Source organism: Enhydra lutris, unplaced genomic scaffold (assembly GCF_002288905.1).
Source record: "Enhydra lutris kenyoni isolate GAN:26980312 unplaced genomic scaffold, ASM228890v2 scaffoldscaffold40, whole genome shotgun sequence".
In the NCBI taxonomy this organism is placed as follows: Eukaryota; Metazoa; Chordata; class Mammalia; order Carnivora; family Mustelidae; genus Enhydra; species Enhydra lutris.
In genome coordinates, this window is record NW_019154124.1 from 10,788,177 (window position 1) to 10,813,604 (window position 25,428).

The window sequence follows — 25,428 nt, forward strand, 5'->3', positions numbered from 1 at the left end:
CACAGTTTAAAATGAGTACACATCATGCCCCTAGGTTTAATGCCAAAATCAGGACCAGGTAAACTTGAGAGATCAACTTCAAACATAAGTGTGGTACTATTCAAAGAACAGCGATATTTTAAAAGAAATCATGGCTCCTTTCTGTTCCTGAGTATCCATGTTGAATAACTGGGCAGCCTTACATTCTTATCTAGACTCGGATAGAAGATGACCTGCTATTGAACTCCTTGTACTCACTGTCTTTAAAATGTATAAGCTCGTGTAATTATGCAGGATCCCACTGATGATTCTGTGAGGTTAATTAATAGTTCTCCTCTGGCTGGCCTCTTATGTCACACTGAAAACTCTGAATCACATCAGCTAGCTGAGAATGAGACTTCTCAAATGGACAGGTTGATTTGTAGCACAGCAGGAATCCTGTGGAATAAATCATTGCTTGGCTTCCTTACGAATCCGGCAAACTTCCCCAAACACATCATTTGTATCTTGTGACTACTGACCATCTAACTTTAGCCAAAGCAGAGAACAGATATAAATGTTTAGCTTTATCCGTTGGTATCTGGCCTAATAGGTATTTGTAATAATTTGGGATATAATATTAGAATAATCACTTCTGGACCTTTGATTTTTATAACCTAATAGAACAGTAACTATTAACTTTCTGAAATATAAGACCATTTGGCTTGATCCATCTACTTCTTTTAATGTAGCTTAATCTATGAACAAGACAAGAGATGAATTCAGCTTCTTCTCATTCAATTCTGAGATTCCCCAGACTACAGTCAATAAACACCTGAACTATAAATGAGAGGTGCTCTTTTTGGCCAAGGTCATTTCCACAGTAACATGTTCGACATGGATTATGCATTATCACATCTCAGCTTTCCAGTTCAATGGGGTACAGATTTATTTAGTTCCCTTCTTCAGAAGAATGCAAGGTTTGATATCTTCACAGAAAATAATGTGGCATTTATCATTCTTTGTTCTTTTGTACTGAATGAAAAAGTAGAATAGAATACTATGGTCACATGTAAGAAATAAGTGTCCACATGTTCATTCTCTAGCCTTGTATGGTACACAGGAATCAGAAATATATCTTTGTCTCCTTTAGCAGATGCAAGTTGGTAAGAGTATATCCCTTTCTAATGAGAGTGAATTAAATTATTTTCTGCAAAGCAGTATTGTGGGGATTATTACAAAACATTTTTCCTAAGCTTTAGGATTTTTAATCTTCTTAAGGGAAAATACTATACAAATTAAACAAATGATTCTATAAGACAACTGCTTTACAAGAATGAGTGTGTTAGATCACTGCTACTCCAAACCTCAATGTACATCAAAGTCACTTTGAGATCTTGTTAATAAACAAATTCTGATTCAGAGGATCAGGACGGGGGCATCCATCATTAGTTCCCAGGGGATACTGATGTTTCTGGTCCTTGGAATTCACATTGAGTAGAAAGTGTGTGGATAATTCATTCTACTCTAGAAGTTCTAAGTGTTTGTTGATAATGGCTTTGTAGGAGAGAATGGATTTTACTCAGATATTGAAGGGTGGATGGATTTGGATAAGCTATTATGGAGCAAAATAAAACAAAATGGTACAGAAACATAAATTAGTGTATTATGTTTATAGCAAAGTGAAGAGAGAGTTATGGATGCAGTTGCAGACCAAAGAAGATTTTTAAAAATAATAAAAGTCAGCAAGAATAGCATCAGATTTTGGTAGGCAATGAAAGTTGTTGTTGGGGTGGGAATAAAATGTGTCCTGTGATAGAACTGAGATGATAAGTATATTATGGTTATAAATTCTTTGATTACTCAGTACTTTTAAAATATAAGAAATCATTTGACCCTTGCAATGAGGAAAACAAGGCTTACATAAGTTTTAAGGGACTTACCTAAAACAGAAAATTTCAGACTTGTGCCTGGAACACGGACCTTCTGACCTCAGTCCAGGGTTCATTCCATTCTTCCTAATAATCTTTTTGTCTCATGTATTTTAATTTGTTTCTTATGCATTCTGATTGGTCATACTTTTAAGATAGACTCTTAGCAATAATTTTAGAAAGTCAATCTTCCTGCCTTTTCAACATTGTCTTCATTACCCCCTCTGCTTTCCTATTCCTAACAGTAGGTTGCCCTGTTGTAGTCTCACCTATTGGAGGATGGGGAGAAGGGGAGCAAGTAGATTGGCCATCTTACTCGGGCTGAAAATTTTGTTGTTTCACTATTCCATCAAGCATCAGGTTTCTAGTAAAAATTTCCTCAAGAAAGCCAAGTTTTAAACTCATAGTCACTTTTCAAACTTCCAGAATTCTGTGAAGGTTCTAAGTTGTTCAAGCTCAGTCAAGCAGTAGGAATGGAAATCAAGTCCATCTACTCAGGGAGGTAGGTGAAAGTATGATCTATATAACACATAACATACAGTATGATCTATAGAACACTGAGGATCACCCCTCTTCCTCTATGTCCTTTTGCCTTTTTTTTTGCCAGTGTATTTTCCAATGGTTCTAGCAAGTTCATCCTTTTAAAAACAAAACAAAACAAAAACAAAAAAACAAAAGCAAAATACTGTCCCAGGGCACATAAACTCAAACTAAGTAAATGTTTCTATTCATAACTAGTTTTCTTAAATATACCACTGGCCTAAACAAAAGTAGAAAACTATATTAACTACACATGAATTATAATATGAATAGTATTCATTCAACATCTTTCTTATCATACTAACCAACTAACTCAAAAATTATTGTGTTCTATTTTTCTCAATTATAAAACTACAAGTGATTTGAGTTTACAGACTAAAACAACTATTTTGAAAATATCTCTCATAAAAATCCATGCTGGTGATTACTTCAGCAAAACTGTATGTTTGAAATATGGATAGTTTCACAAACCCACATTTATAAGTAATCGTTTTATTTAAATCCTTGTTTTTAAAAGTCCTTCTCCACAGAATATGAAATTATACATATAAAGTTATAGCAGTATTATTTGGGATTTTAAATGTAAGTTATTAAAAATAATGAGTATGACTTAAAAAATGTATTTACTTGAATATTTGGCAGTCATTAAAAGAGACATCTGTTCCAGTAACTGGTGATTGCTTTGTTCTAAATCCCAAGCAAGTGTTAAAGCAAGAAATCAGATTTTAGATACCTCAGTTTGTCATATTTGAATTAAACATTAGTGCTATTATTTTCTTTACATAATTGTGTAAGCTTCTAAATGTGATAAAAGTATTCATTTTCTCTTGTAATGCTTAATATATTTCAAAGATTAAATTATGAGAAAATAATATTAATCACTGGATATCAGAAATACTTCTCTTATGAACCAAACTTTCAGATAAATTTCAGATGACAATTTAGCCAAGAGTTTAATAGAGTTACAAAAATTTCAAGAAATACATCTACATTATTTTGTATATTTTGTATTACTCATTTTAAAATAGCTCTGTTTTTCTCTATTAATGTATTGACAGTGCTTCTTATTTTAGATCCTCTTCAGTAAAATCCTGCTAACGCATTATTCAATATCGTGTGAATTTAAATATCACAGCTCAATTCACGCTCCCTGAAATATGTTTAGCCTATAGGGCAGGTGTTGGCTCACTCTTCTCACAGGAGGTTATTCAACTACCATCAGATTTCTAATTACTTCCAGAAAAAGCCTATCTGCAACCTTTAGTGCCATGGTGATCAATAACATCATATGCCATTAATAGTAATGAGCAATGCTCTTTTCTAAGGGAAATATAATAACCTCAAATTATTAAAGGATAATAGAGATGTACATTCTAATGAGATGTTGATAACTCGAAATAAGATTTTTCCAATTACTTCTTTTCTAGCATGATTATTCTACGTTGTCTTATCAGTCCAGATCTATGCCAGTGTATTTTGATGAAGTTTCTTGTAAACCAGGGTTGAGACATCATATTCCCACACGAACTAGGCAGGTAACATAAATGCTCAGCTATTTAAAGTTCGACCAAATTACCTTCCCTTGAAAATACTTTCCCAGGTCAAAAAAAAAAAAAAAAAAAAAAATCACTAAACAAAACTCCTTGCAATGACTTTCAACCTCAGAAAACTGTGATAGTGGAGAGCTCCCCCAAAAAAGTAGGGTTTTTCCCTTCCATGTGTAAATTTAAAGCAAGTATTAATTACAGATTTATTCATACAAAACAGACTTGTTCATAACGTTATCACAGATCAGTTTATTATTTTTAAAAGAGAAGAAAACAACGAAGAAGTTATAGTGAACAGAATATGATATGGAATGGAAAGTAAGAATTTACAAACAGAGATGGAACTGGCTCTAGCACATGAAGTCAAGAATTTTAAATAACAACAGAAAACAAATTCACCTTCTCCATGACAATTCGCTAACAATGGCCTTTTTATGTGATCAATATCGACCTAATATTAAATGGATATTTATGGAAAAAATAGTTTAAAAAATTGGGTTAATAACAAACAGGTAAGATATTTTACTATAAAAAATTGGACAGCGTCCCAGCCGCCCTCTACCCCCAAGTATTTCAAAATCCGACTAAATTTCTATCAGAACTTAATCCATGTTTCATTTGGATTTTTAGAATTTTAGTTTCTGACAGAACTGAAAAGCCAGCTGTTCAGTAGACAGGCAACTAAGAAAAGTGAAACCACATGCATTGCTGAAGTGGTTACTCTTCCTTCTTGTCAGGCCTTCAGTTTTCCAGTGCAAGAGTGAGGGCAGGGCCCCTTTATGCTGTGAGGGGAGGTAAAAACAGACATGGCCTTAGGGTGCCTGCCTTCAAGACAGCGTGGGCTCTATGGCTTTGATCTCTTCAGGTACTATTCTCAGTGGTGTGTAGTGTCAGTCTATGTATCAGATTTGCTTTTCACCAGAAGGCACACAACCCGATCGAACTTCCAGCGACCCCTCCCCATAGTCTCTTCTGGGCTCATATACTCTGGCCACACCACTTCCGGGTAGGTTTGACAAAATTTCTGCAGAAGCAGGTGCTGGATGAATAGAATTAGCATTACTCTTAAAGAGCTAAGCTTCCTTTGGCTCCTTTCAGGTGACATGTGGGAAGAGACTGTGAGGTATGTGAACTCAAGACAGTAGGTGAGGAAGCCCAAACTTTTACTCTCCCCAGAGAGATGCCTCAGGCTCCGTTGAAATTCAAACTGATAACCCCTTTGTATTAATCTGATGAAAATCAGTTTTTAAAATATCTTGTAAAAATGCTCAAATAATTATCTATAGTTGCATTTGAATGAACAACGTATTTATTACGGTTTGATTCATCTCTGTTAACCTTTAATGCGAGTTGCAGTTCTACAGAAAGCGGGAGCAGAGTGCCCCACACGGCATTCAGGTTCATTTACCTTCTGAACACTGAGGAATGTCACAGACTTCGTAGCGTACCTCTGGATTGCTTGTGAAACACCAAGGTCCCCCTTCTTCCCCTCGAGGATTTCGACAGTAGTTTTCCTGTAGGTCTTTACCCCGATAGCTCGAAGGCAAAAAGCTAGTTTTAAAATGATAATCATTACAGTATAAGAGCATGCAACTTTATTTTGGGCCTGTTAATTTTACTCATTAGTGGGCAAGTTTTTCCTGAAGTACAGAAATCCTTTATTCTACCTCAGACCTCCATATCTATTAACTTGAACTCTATCATTCTCATCCACCCTTAAGATACTTAAATTTTATAAATATTTACCTGACCAAATTCCCATATTCAACATCATTAACAATGACTAATCTCTGGAGTAGCTAATAGCCAATCATTCTAGAACCTAACTGACATTGTTCGAACCACAATTTCAAAGCTCCCCTCAAAGATAGCACGTGATTGAGCAAGGCCACGGAGGAGAGAATGGAAGAAACACTGCAGTCGACCTTGAAATCTCACTATTACACTGCTTATCTGAGATAATTACTTGTTTATTCCTCTTCTCATGAAGAATAGCCCTCTTTTTTTCTGCCCAGCTGAGAAACAGGTTGATGAAGTGACACAAACAAAAGATCTAGAATCAAATTAAACCTGGATTCAAATTTCAGTTCTCTCTTTGACTAACTGGAGACCCCAGCAGGTAATTTAGACTCTCTCAGCCTTTTAGCTTACCTGCACACGGAGTATAACCGTAACTTACAGCATCCTATGCTTTTTAGGGTGTTTTTGAGAAGTTCAAAGAGATGACAGAGTAATCAACATTCAATAAATGCTACTTATTATTAAGCTCACTCCATTTAGTAGTGTTTACCCTGTCACAGTGAAAAACAGAATTATTTATTCTCTTCAAAAAATGAGCAATCTTCACTGCAACTGGGGTTTAGTGGATTAGTGCTTCCAGACTGTGTTTGTAACAGTTTGCCACTGGGTACAGAGACTATAATGCATTGCCTTCTTTTGAAATTTGTAATGCCCTAGTTATAGTTTTATCAGCATAGAGTATTTCAACACAAAATCAGAAAAATCCAACGGCTTTTTCATTCGTTTGTACTGCTTGTGGCATTGGCCTCAATGATGCTTTCTTCTGCTGGACTGATTGCAAAAAAATCTTGTAAGGAAGAATATATACCGTGGGTGACGCTAAACTTTTTTTGAAAATCCAGTTACATTTTCGATACTCAGTTCATTATTGCTATAAAGCTTTATTTGTACTCTTAGTATTTCTGAGTTTTGACTTATACTTCTAAGTGAAGTCAAATGTGTTTCTGATCCATTGAAACTTATTTAGACATCATTGTTTTTTTGTTATGTTGTGCCACAAAATGTATACGGATGTGCGCTGGGTACCCAGAAATATTTCACAATGACATTTTTTCATTTGGACATGAAATATGCCAAAGTTAAGTCCTCAGAAAATATAAATTATTGGTTAAAAAAGTTAAGAGACTTACTACTAACCAAACATTTTCAAGGAAACTAGTATTATAAATATTATGAAATTCCAAAATGTCTTTAGATAGAATTTATATCCTTACTTCATTAGAATTTTAAATGTGGGGAAACAAAATTAAACATCAGGCCATATCATTGACGTAAATTGTAATACAATTAACGCTAATTATGATTTCACAGTTTCTAACAGTATTTAAATTTTAAAATAAAAAGAAGGCATTTTTTTATTAATTTTGGCCCTTTTATTCCAGAATAGCTTAAGATACCTTTTGTTTGTTCCACTGCTTGAAATTTTCTTACAGTTTTGCCAGTTTTCCAACAACTTTTCATAATAAATTTCTAATGAAATACTCATTTTTCTGACAGAATCAAAACTGACTTTTACTTCAGATTGTTTTTTGTAAAGAAATGCATAAATTTATCTAAGAAAATGCTCCTATAACTCTATTTTATGGAAAAAAAAAAACTTGGCATAGTAGAGTAGAAAGAATAAATTATTGCTAATCATAAAATCTACATTGTTGCCCCAAAAATAACACTTGGCTGCTTATATGACACTAGTCTTTAGTCCCTACCTAATTTATTTACTCTTTGCTTTTCACTTCTTCACTTATAAGATATATGGCGTGAATTTATTATAAGGTCCTTTTTGCTATTTTATGTATTGAGTTTACTTAGAAGAAATTAAATAATGGATTTAGTTAAAAATCAATGATTTTGGAGTAGACCTTTGTTGTATACACACACACACACACAAACACACAAAGAACACATATACCTTGCCAGTGGATTTGTAAAGCTAAAAAGAAGCTGTAAAGAAGTAGTGAATGAATCAGTCAATGGTTTAGTAGTAAAAATACAAGTAAGAAGAGAGAAAAAGTAGAAATCAAAATAGATATGGCAGAAATATGAATAAAATTTTCTCACTGGGGGCACCTGGGTAGCTCAGTGGGTTAAAGCCTCTGCCTTCGGCTCAGGTCATGATCCCAGGGGACTGGGATCGAGCCCCGCATCGGGCTTTCTGCTCGGCAGGGAGCCTGCTTCCCTTCCTCTCTCTCTCTGCCTGCCTCTCTGCCTACTTGTGATCTCTGTCTGTCAAATAAATAAATAAAATCTTTAAAAAAAAAAATTTCTCACTGGAACTAATAAAATTCAACTGAAAAGGAAAGGTGCTGCTTTCCATGATTCTATGTCAATGCATATGAAATTCCTTTTTAGGACATTCATGACAGTCTGGTCATCTCTTTCTTCATCCTTTGGTGTATATGGCTTTTTATCCAAATTAGCTGATTTTCTTTTGTGTCCTGAGGTATAGCCTTCTTTTCTTTAGCATGCTATTCTTGGCCAAGGGATGAAGCCAGCCCTGCTCTTTCCACTTTTATATGTTCATTCAACCAATGTTGAATTACACACAAGTCCTTTGCCAGTCAAAGGCTCTGTAATAAACTTTTATTCACATATATACTATTCGTGGTTCTTTGTCATTGTTAGCAAGACTTTAAGAGAGAGAAGTAAAGAAATATTTAAAGCTTAGTAATATCATCATATACTTTGAATTATAAATTGGTTCTCCTGGGTGCTAGTCACCTTTTCTTTTCTTTTAATATAAACTGCATTTATGGGAAACTTGATCTATTCCATCATCTGCTTCATTAATGAATGCTGGTGGCCAGTGAAGGATATAGATGTAGATATCGAGTCACCTGATTTTCTGGTTAAGCTTCTATACTAATTTCATCATCTATCATCATCTTCCCATTAAGCTACTTGTAAAATATTTCAATTTAGGAGTCAACAATAAATCACTCTTCCAGACAGATATATGTATATTTTTTTCCATTTCTCATAAAGTTAATCTTTAGGTAACACTTAACTTAAAAGTGTAAAGTTTTCATGCAGATAAACCAATAATCTGCTACTTGATAAAATTTAAGTGTTACCATTGTTAAACAAAAAAACAAACAAAAGAAGATTTGATTAATATACAAGATCTTCTCAGCCCTAGATCTCTATATCACAAGGAAATGTTTGTTGATAAAATAGCTGATTGGACTGGGAAGCCAGTTCCCAGGGAGATCTATTTCACATGTACTCTTCTCCCACAGAATCACAATCATAGAGAATTTGGGTTGAAATAAGACCTCTACTGGGTCAGTCCAGTGCACTCAACTAGGGTAGGATTGATTTCAAATGCTATTCCTTTGTTCATGAAAAACTTAGATTGATCTATTTAAATAAAATCTTTTCCTCATATGGTGTCATGGGAGTCACACCATGCAAATGCTTATGAGGGAAGAAACCAATTATATTGGATTTTTTGCTTTGTAATATAATGCTATGTTTCAGAGGTATTTCTGTGTTATTGTAAGTAACTAATATGGGGCAAAAATTAGTTGTTTTCTGTTATTAGAACCCTGTAAACTAATCAGCTTAGATACTTACTAGCAAGTGTTAAATTAGGCCAGAATCACAGGTTTGATTCCAGTGTGGAGCAACTAACTCTTTTTCTTTATAGATGGGACAATTAACTCATATCTGTTTATAGAAGTAAAATCATCTTGCATAATTATGCCCCTCAAGAATGAATGAAATGATGGGGTGCCTGGGTGGCTCAGTGGGTTAAGCCTTCGGCTCAGGTCATGATCTCAGGGTCCTGGGATCGAGCCCCACATCAGGCTTTCTGCTTAGCAGGGAGCCTGCTTCCCCCTCTCTCTCTGCCTGTCTCTCTGTCTACTTGTGATCCCTCTCTCTTTCTGTCAAATAAATAAATAAAATCTTCAAAGAAAAAAAAATGAATGAAATGAGATAAAAAAGTGAATTAATCAAGGCAAAGTCATCAACATTATTGCAAAAACAAGTCACAGTCTGTGTCCTACTACTCAGTGTTTCATGCTCTATTTTATGTTAAAAACACAGGTTATACAGTGACACTGGCTGGGTTCACAGTCCGGCCAGAGCACTTACTAGTTGTGCATGACCTTAAAAAGTTCCTAAGGCTCTTTGTTCTTCAGTTTCACTGTATATAAAACAGAATTAATAAAACCACCCACTATGTGGTTCTTGGGGGGATTAAATGAGATAGGCAAGATAGACTGCTCAGCAAGGTACTTGGCTCATGGTAAATTAGATCTTCCAATGCACTTACTAACCAGGGAGAACTGTTTTAAACTTAGTTCCTGTCCAAATTATTTGTGAAATAAATCCTGAAAAACTGGGACTAAATTTAGTTCTTTAGTGAGTATTAGAAATCTATGTTTCCTCCATGATGATTAAAACTCTCAGACTAATGAGCCCATGGATGCTGTGTTTACTCATCTTTAAATAGAATCCATCTGTTATAATGAACACAATTCTTCTCTGCAGTGTAGACATTTAATTTCCAAGCAATGAGAAGTTTTCTCAAGTCATTAGGCAATAGGTAAAATGGGAAAGCTGGTCAGTCTCTGGTATGAGTTATTAGCAGAGGTTCTCAGTTTTGTCTGTACTTTGGAATCATCTAGGGAGCTTTAAAAAACAAAATGCCAGTGCATGGGTTATTCCCCAAAAAGATTCTAATTTAATTGGCCTGTGTTGATGCCTGGGTGGTGAGATTTGTTAAGGGCTCATAGAAGGTGATTTTTAAAGTGTAGCCAAGGTTGTGTACCACCATAGTTAAAGTACAGTCAGGCTCTGGCTCAGGCCAGAATCTGATCCATCATTTTTATATCAGGGTCAACCTCTCCACTCCAGCTGCAGAGTGCTGTACTTTCTGGAAGGCAAAGAAAGGAGGAGGAAAAATTTTTTTTTAATCACCTTTTCATCACTTCCTCACCAACACCAAGATGTATGAGCTGACATTTTTGAGGTAAGATACCGTTAGGCTTCATCTTCATGATAAATTTATTCATCTTTGAATCTCAGTCATGAATTCACGTAATCCTTGGCTTAATGCAATTCAGCAAAATTGGCCATTATTATAGAACCGTAGGATTATTCTGAAGGACTCACAGGAGATTGCTAACACACATGTAAAAAAGAAAGGTTCTACCCTCTTTTTTTCATGCTTTTCTTACCTGTGTTCATGAGGGATCATGGAATTCCAGGGCTGGCATTTGATGCCACTCTTAGTAATAGATACCGTCCCCTTGTAGCTACCTCCTTTACCAATGATGCAGTTTCTAATGTAGTCTATCAGAAGAAAGCAGGGAAAAATTTTATAACTATGTGTAACATATATTATATATATTTAAAAAGAAAAAGAAAATTCTATCCAAATCTTTAAGTATTTAATGTTTATAAGTCCTCTCAAATCATACTGACATTTCTTGCCTACAGTTTCTACTATTTTCAAAACAATACATTTCAGAATAATACAAAACAAGAAAAAGACTTCTGAGAAGTTTTAATTTTATGACTATATTCCTGGATAACAGCAGAGATTAGTCTATGTACTTAATGTAGATTAGGCCATATACACAACTGGCCAGGCAAACTTAATTTGGCAGAATGATTTGCTCAAATATACATACTATTTTAAGAAAATGTTAAAAATAAAAATTAAATAATATGTAAAATCTATTCAATTCAAAGGGTTACTTTAAGATAATAAAAATAACTAACTTATCTTTATTTTAATAAAATTGTATAGGTTTTTGTATATGCGTCTGTGTGTATGTCTAAGTGACAGTTGTATTACGTTGGTTCTTATTTTCTATATTTTTGTTAACTATTTGGCTGCAAAACTATAAAGCAATTCAATTTAAACAAACTATATATTCCTATCAAATAATAGTATATACAGTTACTAGCAACCTAGAAAATTAAAAGATGATCTTATACTAGATCATATATTATGATTAGGATTTATATGTAAAGATCATCTTATTTTCTTTTTTTTAGGATTATCTTATTTTCTACCATAAATTAATTTTAATTTAAGTGTCTATGTTTTTAACAGGGAGATATTTGTGTATATTACCAAATACTCAAATTTAATGACACAATACAATTTAAGAAAATACTTAACTTGAAATAAATACTATTATCATAAATATAATCCATAATTATTATTTCATGTGATAAGAGATTTATTTTGTAAAACTCATATTTATTTAACATTCTCCAATTATTTCCTTGATATAAATCTGCTTTGGACCAAAGTAAATACCTGTGAATATAGTATCAGATAAACAAAATAGACACATTAATAAATAATATGATGTCAATTCTTCTTTTAAAGATTTTTAAAGTATATAATTAGGAAAAGACACAACTAATATTTCAAAATCTCCACATTTTATTATCAGCAATCACCACCATGACAGATTAGTTACCCAAAGTTTTTAACATTTAAAATACTATGTAATAAGATCAAAATATACTATAATATAAGGTGTTTTAAACTATTAATTTAAGGTGGCACTTTCTAAAATGAACATGGACAACATCAGTTCTAGGATATGCTCCTAGAAATAAAGAGGGAAGTTTGGGAAATACTCTCTTTAAAATATCATATTGAAATAGTCAAGACACTAGTATACTCTGTCTTAAAGGACTAATTGACTGCGTAACAGATCCAGCATATAATAGAAAAATTAGTGGGAAAGAGCACTGTGACAGAAAATTACATATATTTTATGCTTTATATTGTTATGAAATATTTAGGGAGAACCAGTTACCTTTGTTTTCATAGAGATCAAATTCATGACCAAACTCTTTTTTCACTCCACTTGTCATGCTATTGAAAGGGAACCAGAGGCATCGTTTCCTTGCTTTATCAAAAACAAAGGCCCTGAAAAAAATATCTAAATGAAAAGAAGGAATACTACAATTTATACAGTTTTTAAAGAATGGGTACATGATTTAACCAAGGAGGGCAATATAAAAGAAAACACACAGTTATATATGCTAATAAAAACATGAGTGATATTTGAAACTACCATTTTGAAGGCCAAATAAGAAAGAACAAAATTAAGTTTTCATACGTGTAGATTTACATATAAGAATACTATTTAGATATGTTCTCGTTACTTTAAACAATGTGTAAAAAAATGAAGTCTTAAACAAGCAAAATCAATATATAACACAACTGCCTGGATTATTTCTGAAGACTTTTTTTGTAAGTACACAGCAAGTGGGAAGATTTTGTTTATAAGTGATTATATCTGATATATCATGACTAATTCCCAAAGTTTGTAATTGTGTAAAGTACATTCTAAAAGGATATTTCCTAAAATGTATTAGACAAACCACAGTCCAGGAGATTCTCTTGGCAAAAGGGATCTGAAATCAAATGTCTGTAAAATTTTGCATATTATATCCCTTCTTGGTGAGTTATAAAACATGGAAGCTTATTAAAGGCTATGAAAATCTTGTATCAGGATCAGTGTTTATGTAAAGCAATGTTCCCTAAATAGACTTGCTTGCTAGGTATTTTTAATTTAAAAAATCTATTAATATCACATTGCATATGCTCTTGATATATCTGTCTTGAAGAAAATTACTAAAATGTGTCACTCCTACAATCATCATTCCTATAGCTAAGTACGATATTGGGTTTTGTTGTTCACTAAAAAAAGTCTCTCTAAACAAAATGATAAGTAGGAAAAAACCCTTAACTGAGAATAGTGAAGAACTTGATAAAATTTTCAACATATTAAGTGTTACCATGTCTTACAATGTAGAAAATGAAGTGGAAATGTAGAAATGTATAAACTGAACTGTTTACCTTCCTTTAAGAAATGGTATTAAAACTCCTCACTATGTTTGTGCTAATTACAATGCCGCCACCATTAGCTTAAGTAACTAATTAAAAGAAATACAGATTTTCTAAGAATAATGATTTTTTTTCATTTCTAATCCATATAATATCTTTTAAGAACACATATTTTTCTCATAATTTTAGATATTCCAAGCTAGTCCCTTATTTCTTAGTAATTGCCAACTTTTAAATAATTTTAAATACGGAGAAATAACTTTTATGAAACATAAAATATGTCATAAAATTATTTAAAGTATTTTACCTATGATCTCATATTTTTATATAGTACATTTTATTCAATATCCAAATAACTTCAAAAAATTATATGCATAAACTTTGAGCTTTGACTTACACATTGAAGATTTGAAATATCTAACTACAAGAACATCTTACAGCTGAAATTGTAATTAAGAGCAAATCATAAAAAGTATATTTTTGCAGCGCTGGCAGGTAACTTCAGAGGATTGGCTATTAATAGACTTGAATTTTGATCTGGTGGACTGTAGCCTTATGCAATACATGTTAAAGTCTCTATAATGTTATTATAGCATGCTGGGGGTGTGTTAAATGACTTTGAAGGCATAGTAATTAGAAAAAGACGACATGTAAAAAAACTAAACAGACATCTAAAACCAAATGTTAAAGTTACAGTTGCTACTTTACTTCACATCAAAATAAAGTTGAGCCACACATATATAACTACTTTTCTATGGATAATATGGCTTTGACATGAGAATGCCTTGGAGGTGACTCATGAGCCCCATCAGGAACATGCAAGATTTGTTTCCATGAATACACACAGGCAATTCCATCTGACAAGTGGGTAACCAAGTTTCCAGTTTGCTGACTTGACTTCACCCTTTTTGCTCATTCCATTACAATGCCATATTCTCTCAGAAAAGTATTTCCTTGAATCACTTCATGCCTCCAAATAAACTGGATCCAAAAAGCAGATTCTAGAGTTGCATCTTCTTTTAAGTTTGACTTTAAGAGTCTTTATCTTATCCTATTTTAATTATTATATTCCTTTCAATAATTTACTTCGTCTAGTTTCTAGTTGTTTACAGCAGGTAGGCAATTCCAGTACCAGTTACTCAGTCATGGGTGGAAGAAGAAAGCCTCGTATTTTCTTCTCTTGAGTCAAGTCATGGATAGCAGTTTTCTGAGGAGCTTAGAATCAGGCATTCTGGTCCTCTTTCCTACCCAGCAAAAAAGAACTTCGATCTCTGTAAAATCAATATTGTTGATACCTTCTCAGGAGGAGATCGTGTTTGAGAATGTTCCACCCCTCACCCACTGAATCACAGATGTTTTCACACAGCATTGTTGGTGTTTTCCAAGCACTTTGCATATTTGCCATTGTCTTTCAATGACTCTAGTCCATTTAACAAGCCTGCAAAAAGATCCTTTAATTCATTAAGAATCTAATTTCAGAGTATCACAATATGTCCATTCAGTTCTGAACAACCAATGTATTTAGTGATTGCAAATACATGTGCATATATATAGACAAGTGAGAAGGATGACACATTTCTGGGCAGAAGAATTCTTTCTGTACAAAGATATTATACATGTGGTTTTCTGCACAGTTTGCAGTAAATTTGAAGGCTAAATGTAACTCAACCAGAATATAGTAGGAAAGTATGAAACCTCATATACATGGGATATGCAAAGATTTGTAATCAATTTACATGTGTTCTTTAATGCAGCAAAATCATCCTAGTTCCTCCTAAATAAAACATAGGGAAGGTTTTTGTTTTATTTTGCTTTCTAGAGATAAGGCTGACTAAGGTGAAAATGAAAAGATAGTAATACTTTCCTTTCTCATGGATTCAGGACACTGTATTTTCAAGTTCAGAGTTAAAAATAAATAATAAGATGAAGTTCTCCCATTTCCCTTGCCCCACTTTCCCAAGCCTGTGAGGTGAGAATACAATAAATCCAACCTCCTCAATTGTCAGAATATCACCATAAATCTACACAGCTCTGATGTTGATTGAGAGTAGTTTTCTCTAATTTATTTTTAACAATCTCAAGGCACGAAAGTCAGGAAAAGAAACAGAATTATCATAGGAATATACTTGCAAAGTCAATTCCCCACTCCACTTGCCAGGAAATATCTCCCTGAAAGTGGCAGTTTGGCAATAAAAATACTTTCAGAGGAGCTGTAAATGAATAAAAGGGAGATAGTCTGCCTCCACTACATCTGTTGAGGACCTCCTCTGACCAGGTCCTTTCCCCCAGGCCCGTAACACTCATTTCTCTGAAAAAGGTAAAATGAGATTAGCATCGCTTGCCACAGCATTACTAAAATGGGTTCACATTACATGTCACTGTCCAAATGCAGTAGAGTAGAATTCAAAACTGAAAGGATATCATGCACACTCCTGTAAAAAACAGAATGAAATAGGGAATAAATGGGTATAAAGTAAATGAGGGGATGGAAATGTTTACAAAGAAGAATGAGGATTGCATTTTCTTCTGGCAATTCAGAAAATTATTCACATGCACGAGTCTCCTTTGTGGCCCAAAACTCCCAAGTCTTATCCTTGAGATCATTGGCAAAGTAGGAAGGAATTCTTCCCTATGAGGTTATACAGGGAATTTCAAATGATAAGAAAACCCTCATTTGGATCCCCTCATACCTCTTTGAATCTTTCTTTACCTTTCCACCTGAAACTTCATCGTCACTACACCGAACTCCTTTGGAACAGCCTTTGCTGCTGACACCAATCCTTCTATTTTTTTTTTATCTAATTCTTTCAACACCTTTTATTTAAATCCCTAAAGACAATGATTCAAGTTGCAGTAAATTCTGGCTCTGATCCAACTTATATTCTGAAAATTCCTTCACTCCTCTTGCAAGAAAAAAAAATTTACTCTGAATAGAATATTTTAAAATGTTGGATAAAAGGCAATCTAATGGAATTTTAGTTTCTAAAGTCCAACCGTTCATAAGATGAGAAAACACAAATTCCATAACCAAAGGCACTCTGAGTTCTAAACGATACCTGTATATGTGCTCTCCTTTACTCATATTTCCATCAACTTAGAGCTACATTTTCTGTTATAATGAGTTAAGACCAAAGTCAAACTTATGCTTTTAAGGGCAAATTACACTGAATACAAAGGAAAAAAAAAAACAACCCAAAAAACCCATGATGATAATTAATAGATGCTATATTTGGATAGTTATCCTAAGAACAAAATGAAGCAACTTACTTGCAAGTGAATGGTAGTCCTTTATTCCTAATACATCTATTGGCACATTGGTCTGCAGTGTTCATTTTTTTTGTTTTTATCTTCAGTAATGGGTCTTCTTTAATTAGAGTAGTCTTTGCTGACTTTTTGAATTCATGAAGTGTGTTTCTTCTTTTCTTCTGTCCTTCTATTAATAATAATAATTTTTTTAAAAAAATGGAGGAAAAGCTTTTAAGGCTCATATAGAAAAAAAATCTCCTTAAGGATCATCCACAAGATAGTGATTTTATCTGAGAACATTCTAGAGCTCCAAGGATTCGGGGTGAAGTGAGGTGGGGATTGATACTCTTGGATAGTTAAGAGCAAGAGAAGAATATTGTAATCAGTGAAGAATAAGTAACTTGTCGTATAGGGTCACTCAACTACATACTTTAAAATGAAATATGCTTTTAAAAATTAGGACAGAGTTCACTCTACAGAAATAAATGACATGATATTCTCCAAACAGTATGAAAGCAAATGCCCAGGCATATCATATCATGCTCTATAATTAAATTTATCATTTCCTTCTACAGTTGGTCTTTATGTAAGTTATAGTATTAATTAGATAAGTCAATTCAATTACACGTGAGAAACTTCTCACTAAAAATGGTGCAATGGATAAATTCTTATGGCTCGCTTTAAAGTATTTCATATTATTCATATTTTAGCCCTTCTCATTTCCTACAGAAGTGTTTTCTGTGCTTGGGGGCACTATTTTTTAAGTATAACTGAATTGTTTGTCTTGAAATTAAGCCAAATGCTATAAATCAAATGTATGTAAAACTTCAAGCTTTAATGTAGCAATATCATTTTTCTTCATGAGTGTATTCTACAAGGCCCCTAGATAGTCTAGCACAAAGCCTCCTATTAAAAATGGGAAAAACAGAACTAAAACATCCTAAAGGACTTAATCTTATAGATGACTTTAGAGTATCAAGAACTACTGCTTCATTCTTGATGTGCTCAAAGTTACCTAGTTTCTAGTGATGGTTACCATCTTCAAAATGAGGATCAAAATGTCTAAGAGACTGCATCTGTTTTACAATAAGGATGGGCATGATTGTGCCTCTCCTCTGCCTGCCAGTTCTTTTGAACATCCTTATAACAAAGGCAGCAATAATATATTCATTTTTAAGATGAAAAAGCCAAGACACAGGGAAAAATTAATTGCCCATTTAGCAAACCTCATATGAAACCCAGCTGCCTCACTTCAGAACCCCCAGCCCCCACTCTTTAACAGTCATGATGCCATCTTTTAAAAAAAATTCTAAGTAGGTAGAAATATGGCTTATAAATATTTTCTGAAGATCCGGTTCAGAGCTATCAGTAGAGAAGAAACTTGGATGCTCGAACAGGAAATGCATTCCTGGTCTTTATATGTGGTGAAATGTGCCACGAAAAGAAGGTGAAAATTTTTGTGCAGAAAACTTGGAAATATGGCTAGCAGAGTGAGGTACAAACAATGGCATCATACCCTCAATTTGCCAGCAACCACTGGCTCCAGTTGGTTCATTAAACATGCAGATGCTATTCATTAATGTCCAGCCTAACCTGAAGTCCACAATAAATAAAAGAAAACATGAAGTCCTCTAAATTTCTGGTCCTCTGTAAAACTCTACAGCACAACCACCAAAAGACTGGTACTAATTTCTGTAAAAAAGTTTTCATTTTTAACTTTTCTTTGCCCTACAAGATGGAATGGCCATGGTAAACAGATATAATTTAAAAGACATTTTAACATAGAAATTCATTCAACCAAATAATCTATCAACATGTTATTTATTGAGTGTGGAGCAAATGACTTGCATAATGTTGGCAGACAGATGATAATTCTAGCATTCTTACCGACTCGCCAAATGACTTTGTTGAATTACCTGAAATGCTAATATACCGATGACTCAGTCTACTAAAATGAAAGTTATGTTATATTTGAAGCTATTTAAATTATAATTATTAAGTAAATATTTAGACATTAATTTGGATAAAAATGTTATGAATATGCAAAGTTTCAGCTTTGTTTTTGAAATTCCATTCTTTAATTTCTGACATAGAGAAGAAATTGTTTTTCTCCCAAGCAAAGAAGTGGTATAGTTCTTTTCACATTTTGGTTTCTGCCACAGAACCATGTTAATGGAAGATATGTCTCTGCATTAGGAGTTTCTTCCTTTGACCGTAGTGCACTATATCTTAAGTGCTGTGAAGTGTTTCACAGAATAGTAATCATCTGATTTCCTATGTAAATTGGAGTATTTCTTAGAAACAAATAGTAGTTTATGGATGCTGAAAATCTATTAAATAAAACTATATAGAGATATGTGGGTTATATACATATATATATTTCTCAAATAAATTCTAACTGAATTTAACTGAATTCTAAAAATATAGAATTAAAATCGGCCTGATGAATAATGTGTTTATTATACATAACTAAATGTGAGAGAAGAGCAGAAAACTAAATTTTAAAAGCCTGAGGCAAACATTAAATTCAGAAATGTATTTTACTAATTAGCAAATAAAACAGAACCCCTTGTGGATGCTCCGGCTTCTTGGCTCAATACCATGCAATATGAAGGCAAGTATTGAAGACTACTATAGAGAAAAGAGGTCTCTGTGGGATTGTTCGTTGTGTTTAATCCTACTGATCCTCAGTTGTCCTATTGAGATGTGTTAATGTGTGACTATACCTCATAAAAGTAGTCTAATTCTTACTTGTTGATAAGTTTTTCCATCACCTCTTTCATCTAAAGATCAAAAAGCATTCAGAAAAGCAAATAAATCTATGATTTCCCTTTACTAGATAATAGATAGGATATAATAGATAATAGATAGGAGTGAAAAGCTTGTATGGGGCTACAGAGCTAACCAAAGGCAATGGGAACCAGATACCAGAATCCTCTTTTCACTATTTATTTCTCATGATTTAGAAGCTTTCCTTTATAGTTTAGTCATTTCTACTGGGTCAGTAACAAATTACTCAAAAATGTGAAGTTCAAGCTCGTTGTACATCATGTAATCTAGGCATCTATAAAACTAATTTCTTCTTCAATAAAAGAAAAATTTAAACAGGCGTCTAAAAGACAGCATGTCAAAATAAAACTCCTTTTCTGAAAAGATTTCCAACTTTTTCTTCCATATGTATTAACAACTGATGATTGTTTTACTGAAAACAGTTAAAAGATCAGCTTAATTTGGGAAGAAACTAACTAAAACAAAAACAAAAACAACAACAACAAAAAAAAAAACCCACCACTTTGGATCAGATTTTTCCATTTGTGTGTGTGTGTGTGTGTGTGTGTGTGTGTGTGCATAATTATTAGTTGAAGTTTAAAAACAAAATATTGAAATGAAATCAAAGGGTGAGAGATCACTGCAACTTTGTCATGCTTTCTTGTACTTTAAATTACAACTCCTTTCTCCTCATCTCCCAGTATGGGAAAACATTCTGGAAGCTATATTTCCTGAAGAACCAGAAATCCCTGTTTTAGAGCTGAAATCATTAGGATCTTAGTGAAAACCTACAAACAGAAAGTAAGGTCAAATGTATCAAGGTGCTTGAAGAAAGACACATTTCTCCCTCTGGTCCCTGGCTTCACACTCATTTCTCTCAGTACCTCATATATTTTCTTCTCTGTATGGACTAACCACTGACTTCAAAGGAAAATCGTGCAAGGAAAGGATTTGCAGGGTGTGGAAAGAAGCAGGAATCTGGCTCCACATATTCTGAGAGACCTACCCACATGATTAGTGATTAACAGCTTGAAGTGGCAAGATGTTAAGATGAAAGTACACAAATAATTAATGGAGGGAATGGTTGTGACTGGAGATTTTAGCCTTCCCAAAGACAAGAATCATAAATACTAGTTCACAGTTTCATTGCTGTTATCTAGGACTTGGATTTCCCAGTTGGTATTTGAGAAGTAAGCAAAATAATCCCTTCCAAAGAGGTTTATACAATGAAGTGATAGTCAAGGTGTGATTCAGGGCCTCCCTTCTTCATCTTAATTCAGCTTCCTTGTTCAGGATGTCGTTGTCACAGACATTTCGTCCTGGTCTCTTCCCTCACCACCTGTTTCTGCCAACAACTCTCCCTCCATGCGGCAACCAAAACAACCATGCTGAAGTACAACTTAAGTCAGGTCTCTTGTCTACTCTTAAGATTTCCAACTACTACCCAAGATGTTCAGAACAGTTTGGCACAATATTCATGCTTATGCATGCAACCCTATCTCATTTTTCTAATCACAGGCCATACTACTCAGGTGCTCAGTACACCAGTCGCACATGGTTACCTGTCCTCATACTTTTCACCTCTATGTCTTTGGCCACTTTGTGTTCCCCCGACTTCCGTACTGACCATACTATTATCCATTTTTTCATATTCAATTTGGGTACCATATTTCCCCCAAATTTCTTAAGCTAGAAATGAACTCTAAACCATAGTATTATAGTATTTCTAACACGGAGATTTTCATATATTGCTTAGCAAAATGGATTTTTAAAAAGCAATTTCAGTTGATTTCACTGTTTCTGGCTTCAATATAAATAAAAGGGCAAAAAAAAAAAAAAAAACAGCACATATTGCCTTCTCATACATTTGGGTAGGAATCTCAGCTCTATCTCTTTACCATAAGATAATTAAGGTTGTTAACCTCAATTTCCCCATGCAAAATAAGTTGAATACTGCAAATCTTATTAGAGTTAGATAATTTCTTTTTTAGGACATTGTCCATAACAGTTGCTTAACAAATGTAGGTTTCTTTCTCATTTGTCCATCTTTATATTCCCACAGGTTCCTGGACATTAGATGCTTACTTAGTGCTTCTTTTGGTACAGGGAATTGTATATCTGTTTCCAGTGTAGGTGGAAGTGGATGGGGGTAATTCTATGTAGATCAGCTCCTCCTATAAGGATGGCTTGGATCCCCTATTTGCGTATTTCTTAAGAAACGTTGCAATAAATGATCTCCATAATACATTCTGCTTATAATTGATTGTCACCTCATTATAGTATCCACTACTTTTCTAACATTGTATTATTTTGCAATATGTACAAGTGTAGACTGATAGGATAAACCTAAAAGTATAACCAAAGCAATTAACAACAACAAAAAATCCTAAATGTTCAATGTTAGAGGATATAAAAAAGGACAAACTCTGTATGTTCTAAGGACTATCCATGGTCTCCATTTTGGAGAATGTTATTAAAAAAAAAAAAAAAATCCATCAAAATAAACTTGCCACCCAACCTAAGCCAGACCCTTTTTTGATGACAATTTTAGCATTATGCACTTCAGGAATTATTCACAGCATATCTGTAATTCCCAGTTGGCCTTGCCTTGCCTGCCAGCACACTCTTGGGCGGCATTCTCCCTATACTCAGGAAACGCAGTCATTTCAACATTAGCCAAAGTGAAATATAATTACGAATGTATATCTCCTGCCAAAACGTCGTAATGCATGCCAAAAACAAATAGACATTGTCTATGGTTGATCTACCGTTTGGGTTTTCCACATTGTGTTTCCCCTTTGCATTAGCAAGATGATTTCAGGTAACCATACTATACTTCAGACCATCACCATTTGAATCCTTAAAAATGAAAGCCCTCCAAATATTAGCCATGATTTCAGTTTATGCTCAACATCCCCTAAAATCAACAATGCCTTATGAGAGTTCATTTTAGCATGACACACCTCAAGCATGATAACCTGCCTGATTGAACTAACTTCTTTTCACCTCTTTGGAAATCGTACCTACATGTTTTCAAACTGGTCCTTCCTGCACACTGTTGTTTTTCACAAGGACCACTTTACAAAATAGAAGAAAGCCATGTGGGTAGAATGCTTTCCCTTGTCATTTAGCAAATTCTCGATGTTTTCAACCAGGGTATTACATCAGAAACTGATCAGAGCTCTGATAAATTTCATATTTAGCTTATCTCCAAAGATATGGCCAGTCCTCTGGTTTGTATTATGAAAGGGCCATGTCTACCATGTGGGCATTTGTTCCATTCTTTTATTCCCTCGTGCCTACCCATGGTGCTCACTACCTTCTCCCATTGGCATCTCAGCCACTACAATGATAGTACAAACAAATACAGATGTTTCCTCTTGCCCTGATAACAACAGAAAACTTCCCAAAGCGGCAAATGGAATCTCTACACTTCCAGGAAGGTAGTACGAACTCGCCAGCAGTTCCTTCCCAACCTGTAAATTCGAGGGAGAAAATGGGAGACTGAAAGGAGCCGTTCGCCAGCTTTAATCAAAGTCACGCAGTTTGTGCCTCCCTTGCACTGCAGTTTCAAAGGGCAGGCATCCATACCCAGACAGAATGAGATCTCAGAAGAGAGGCTTTCTCTTTCATTTTTATGACATGCATATCTCCAGAGTTTAACCTGCCTTCTCCAGATGAAAACCTGTATAAAGTCATCATTTAGCCCTGAAGGTTGACTGAGTGACATGGGGTAGAGGAATGTCATGGCAAATAATCCTCTGGAAAGAAGGGAGTCCCTGCTGTACTGACAGTCACTCTCCCCTCTTCAAGCCCAGACCTTCTGTTCAGCTTTAAACTTGTCCAAACCCAGCAAAATTTCAGCCAGCGTTAGCACTTCATTCCTGCCCCACAGTCCACAACCAGGAGGCTAAGGGGGAGCCTGGGCTGGGGTTGGGGAGGAGGACACATTTGGGGGGGATGTTAATTATCATTGTAAATGATTTGCAAACAGAAAAAGAGAATATCAAAAGAAAGAGCCACGAGATGTTTAAAAAAAAAAACCCATGCCACACACTGAGTTAAGAGAGGATGCTGAGGCTGGGGTGAAGAGGGTGTTAAGGAAAGGAGAGGTTAGCAGGAGAGAGTTAAAGGAAGACTAATAAGGAAGAAGAGAAGACTAACCTGCATAGGGGATGGCGATGGGAAGCAGAAGGAGATGGAGGAGGACATGCTGCAGCAGCAGGACTGGCAGAAGTTTGGTCCCCCACATGGTGCTGCCGGACGCGCTGGCGGATCCCACTGGACGAGATGCCTGGCTGAGAGAAGCCTGTTCCGACTCAGTGCCTAAAAGAACCAGTCGGCTCTGAGCAGCCTTTTATTGCGATGAGCTAAGTTTGTTGTGTGATTAACTGGAAAGATCTAGGTCTGAACTCCCTCTTACGGTAAGAAACTGTTTAACAACAGCCCTTACTCTCTTCCACCCCCTTTCTCTCCTCACTAACTCCCCCCCCCCCCCCCCAACAACACCAAAGAGATCCCAGGTCCCCACCCCACCCCCCCAACGCTGCTTAGGAAAGAAACTTACAAAGAAAAGGTCACCTGGCCTGAGGCCAGCTCAATTTGGAATCTCGAGCTCCAGATCCCTGTGACTCCTAACCGAGTAGGGAAGGGAGGAGCAAGGCTCAGCCCAATAGCTAAATCAAGGCACAGGCAGAGGACCAACTCGCTAAATTTAAACAGGAAAATACATGTGTTTACATGTCTCTTTGGGAAAAGAGGAAGGGGAAGCAGCAGCAGAAGAAAGCGAAGAGCTGCCTTTCAGTCAAATGTGCTTTAGCTTCTAATCTGTCTGGTTTCCCTGCTGGAGCAAAGTAGGGATTCAAAACACTGACACAGGTTCCCTGGAGTGGGAGAGACAGGGAGGGAGGAGGGAGGCAGGCAAGGAGGCAGCCAGGCAGATCCAGCCCAGGTAAAAGGACCTTAGTAAGAAAAGATGTGGTATTGTGGGGTAAAAATAAACAAGCTACAGACACCCACTGTGTCAGGTAAGAAAACTGCCCCAGCCCAAAATGCTCAGAGCAGGCAGCTTCTTTTGGCAGCTACACTAACCTGTGCAAACAACACAAATGTACCTAAAGTGCATCAGAGCAACTTGCCTGATTTGGGATCCGTGATAAAATCTGGTCATGTTCTCTCTTAAAATATCTAAGAGATTAGGATTATCTGCTGCCCGTCTCTGACAGATAAATGCAGCATGGGCTATGTGTCCTTATACCACACGCACGCACGCACGTATGTCTGTATGATGCACGTACCTTCTAAGACTTTAACTGGAAATCTCTCAATCTGTTTTAATTCCTAAATAATGAAAGTGCCTCTCTTCTCCAGCTCCATCCCTCTGAATTAACCCACTAGCCTCCCAAAATCTAAACAGAGAAATAGAGCCATTGCATGGGGAGAGTGGAAGGAGGTGGGGGGTGGGGAGACTCATGTCTGCAGAATCTGTCAGATCATGGCTCAAACCTTTCCTTTTACTGAGAGGATTGATTTATCTTTGCATCCCCAGGTGATGCTCTGACTACTTCAGGCAAGAGCTGACTTTATTTGGAATGGCTTTGGGGGGATAGTTCCCTGTGCATCTCTGAGATGGGCACAAATGGGAACCAGCTTTTCTGTTGACAGAGGAAGAGAAAGTGGGCATGATGTGAAAATGACTCTGGGGCAGTGTGCAGCTGCACAGAACTGGTAGTGGGCAGAATTAATGCCATCCACACAGAACTGCCTTCCCTTCCAGTGCGGCTGTCATTCCTCCTCCTCCTCCAGCTCCACC

The 25,428-nt window shown here is 35.3% G+C and overlaps 1 protein-coding gene across 2 annotated transcripts in view; it reads right to left on the reverse strand.

The window, feature by feature from the left end:
• The window catches only part of LOC111155271 (hepatocyte growth factor), a 75,621-nt gene extending 51,542 nt beyond the window's left edge, over positions 1 to 24,079 (reverse strand). Inside the window, exons 1-5 of one of the 2 annotated variants that reach the window (XM_022515396.1) lie at positions 23,781 to 24,079; positions 16,869 to 17,034; positions 12,565 to 12,677; positions 10,960 to 11,074; positions 5,385 to 5,527 (exon numbers count right to left, since the gene is read on the reverse strand). In XM_022515396.1, the coding sequence (XP_022371104.1) occupies positions 5,385 to 5,527; positions 10,960 to 11,074; positions 12,565 to 12,677; positions 16,869 to 17,034; positions 23,781 to 23,868 (625 nt within the window). In that variant the 5' untranslated portion in view covers positions 23,869 to 24,079. The remainder of the gene's footprint in view (positions 1 to 5,384; positions 5,528 to 10,959; positions 11,075 to 12,564; positions 12,678 to 16,868; positions 17,035 to 23,780) is intronic. The other variant, XM_022515397.1, reaches the window with a different exon arrangement.
• Positions 24,080 to 25,428: the final 1,349 nt, after the last annotated feature.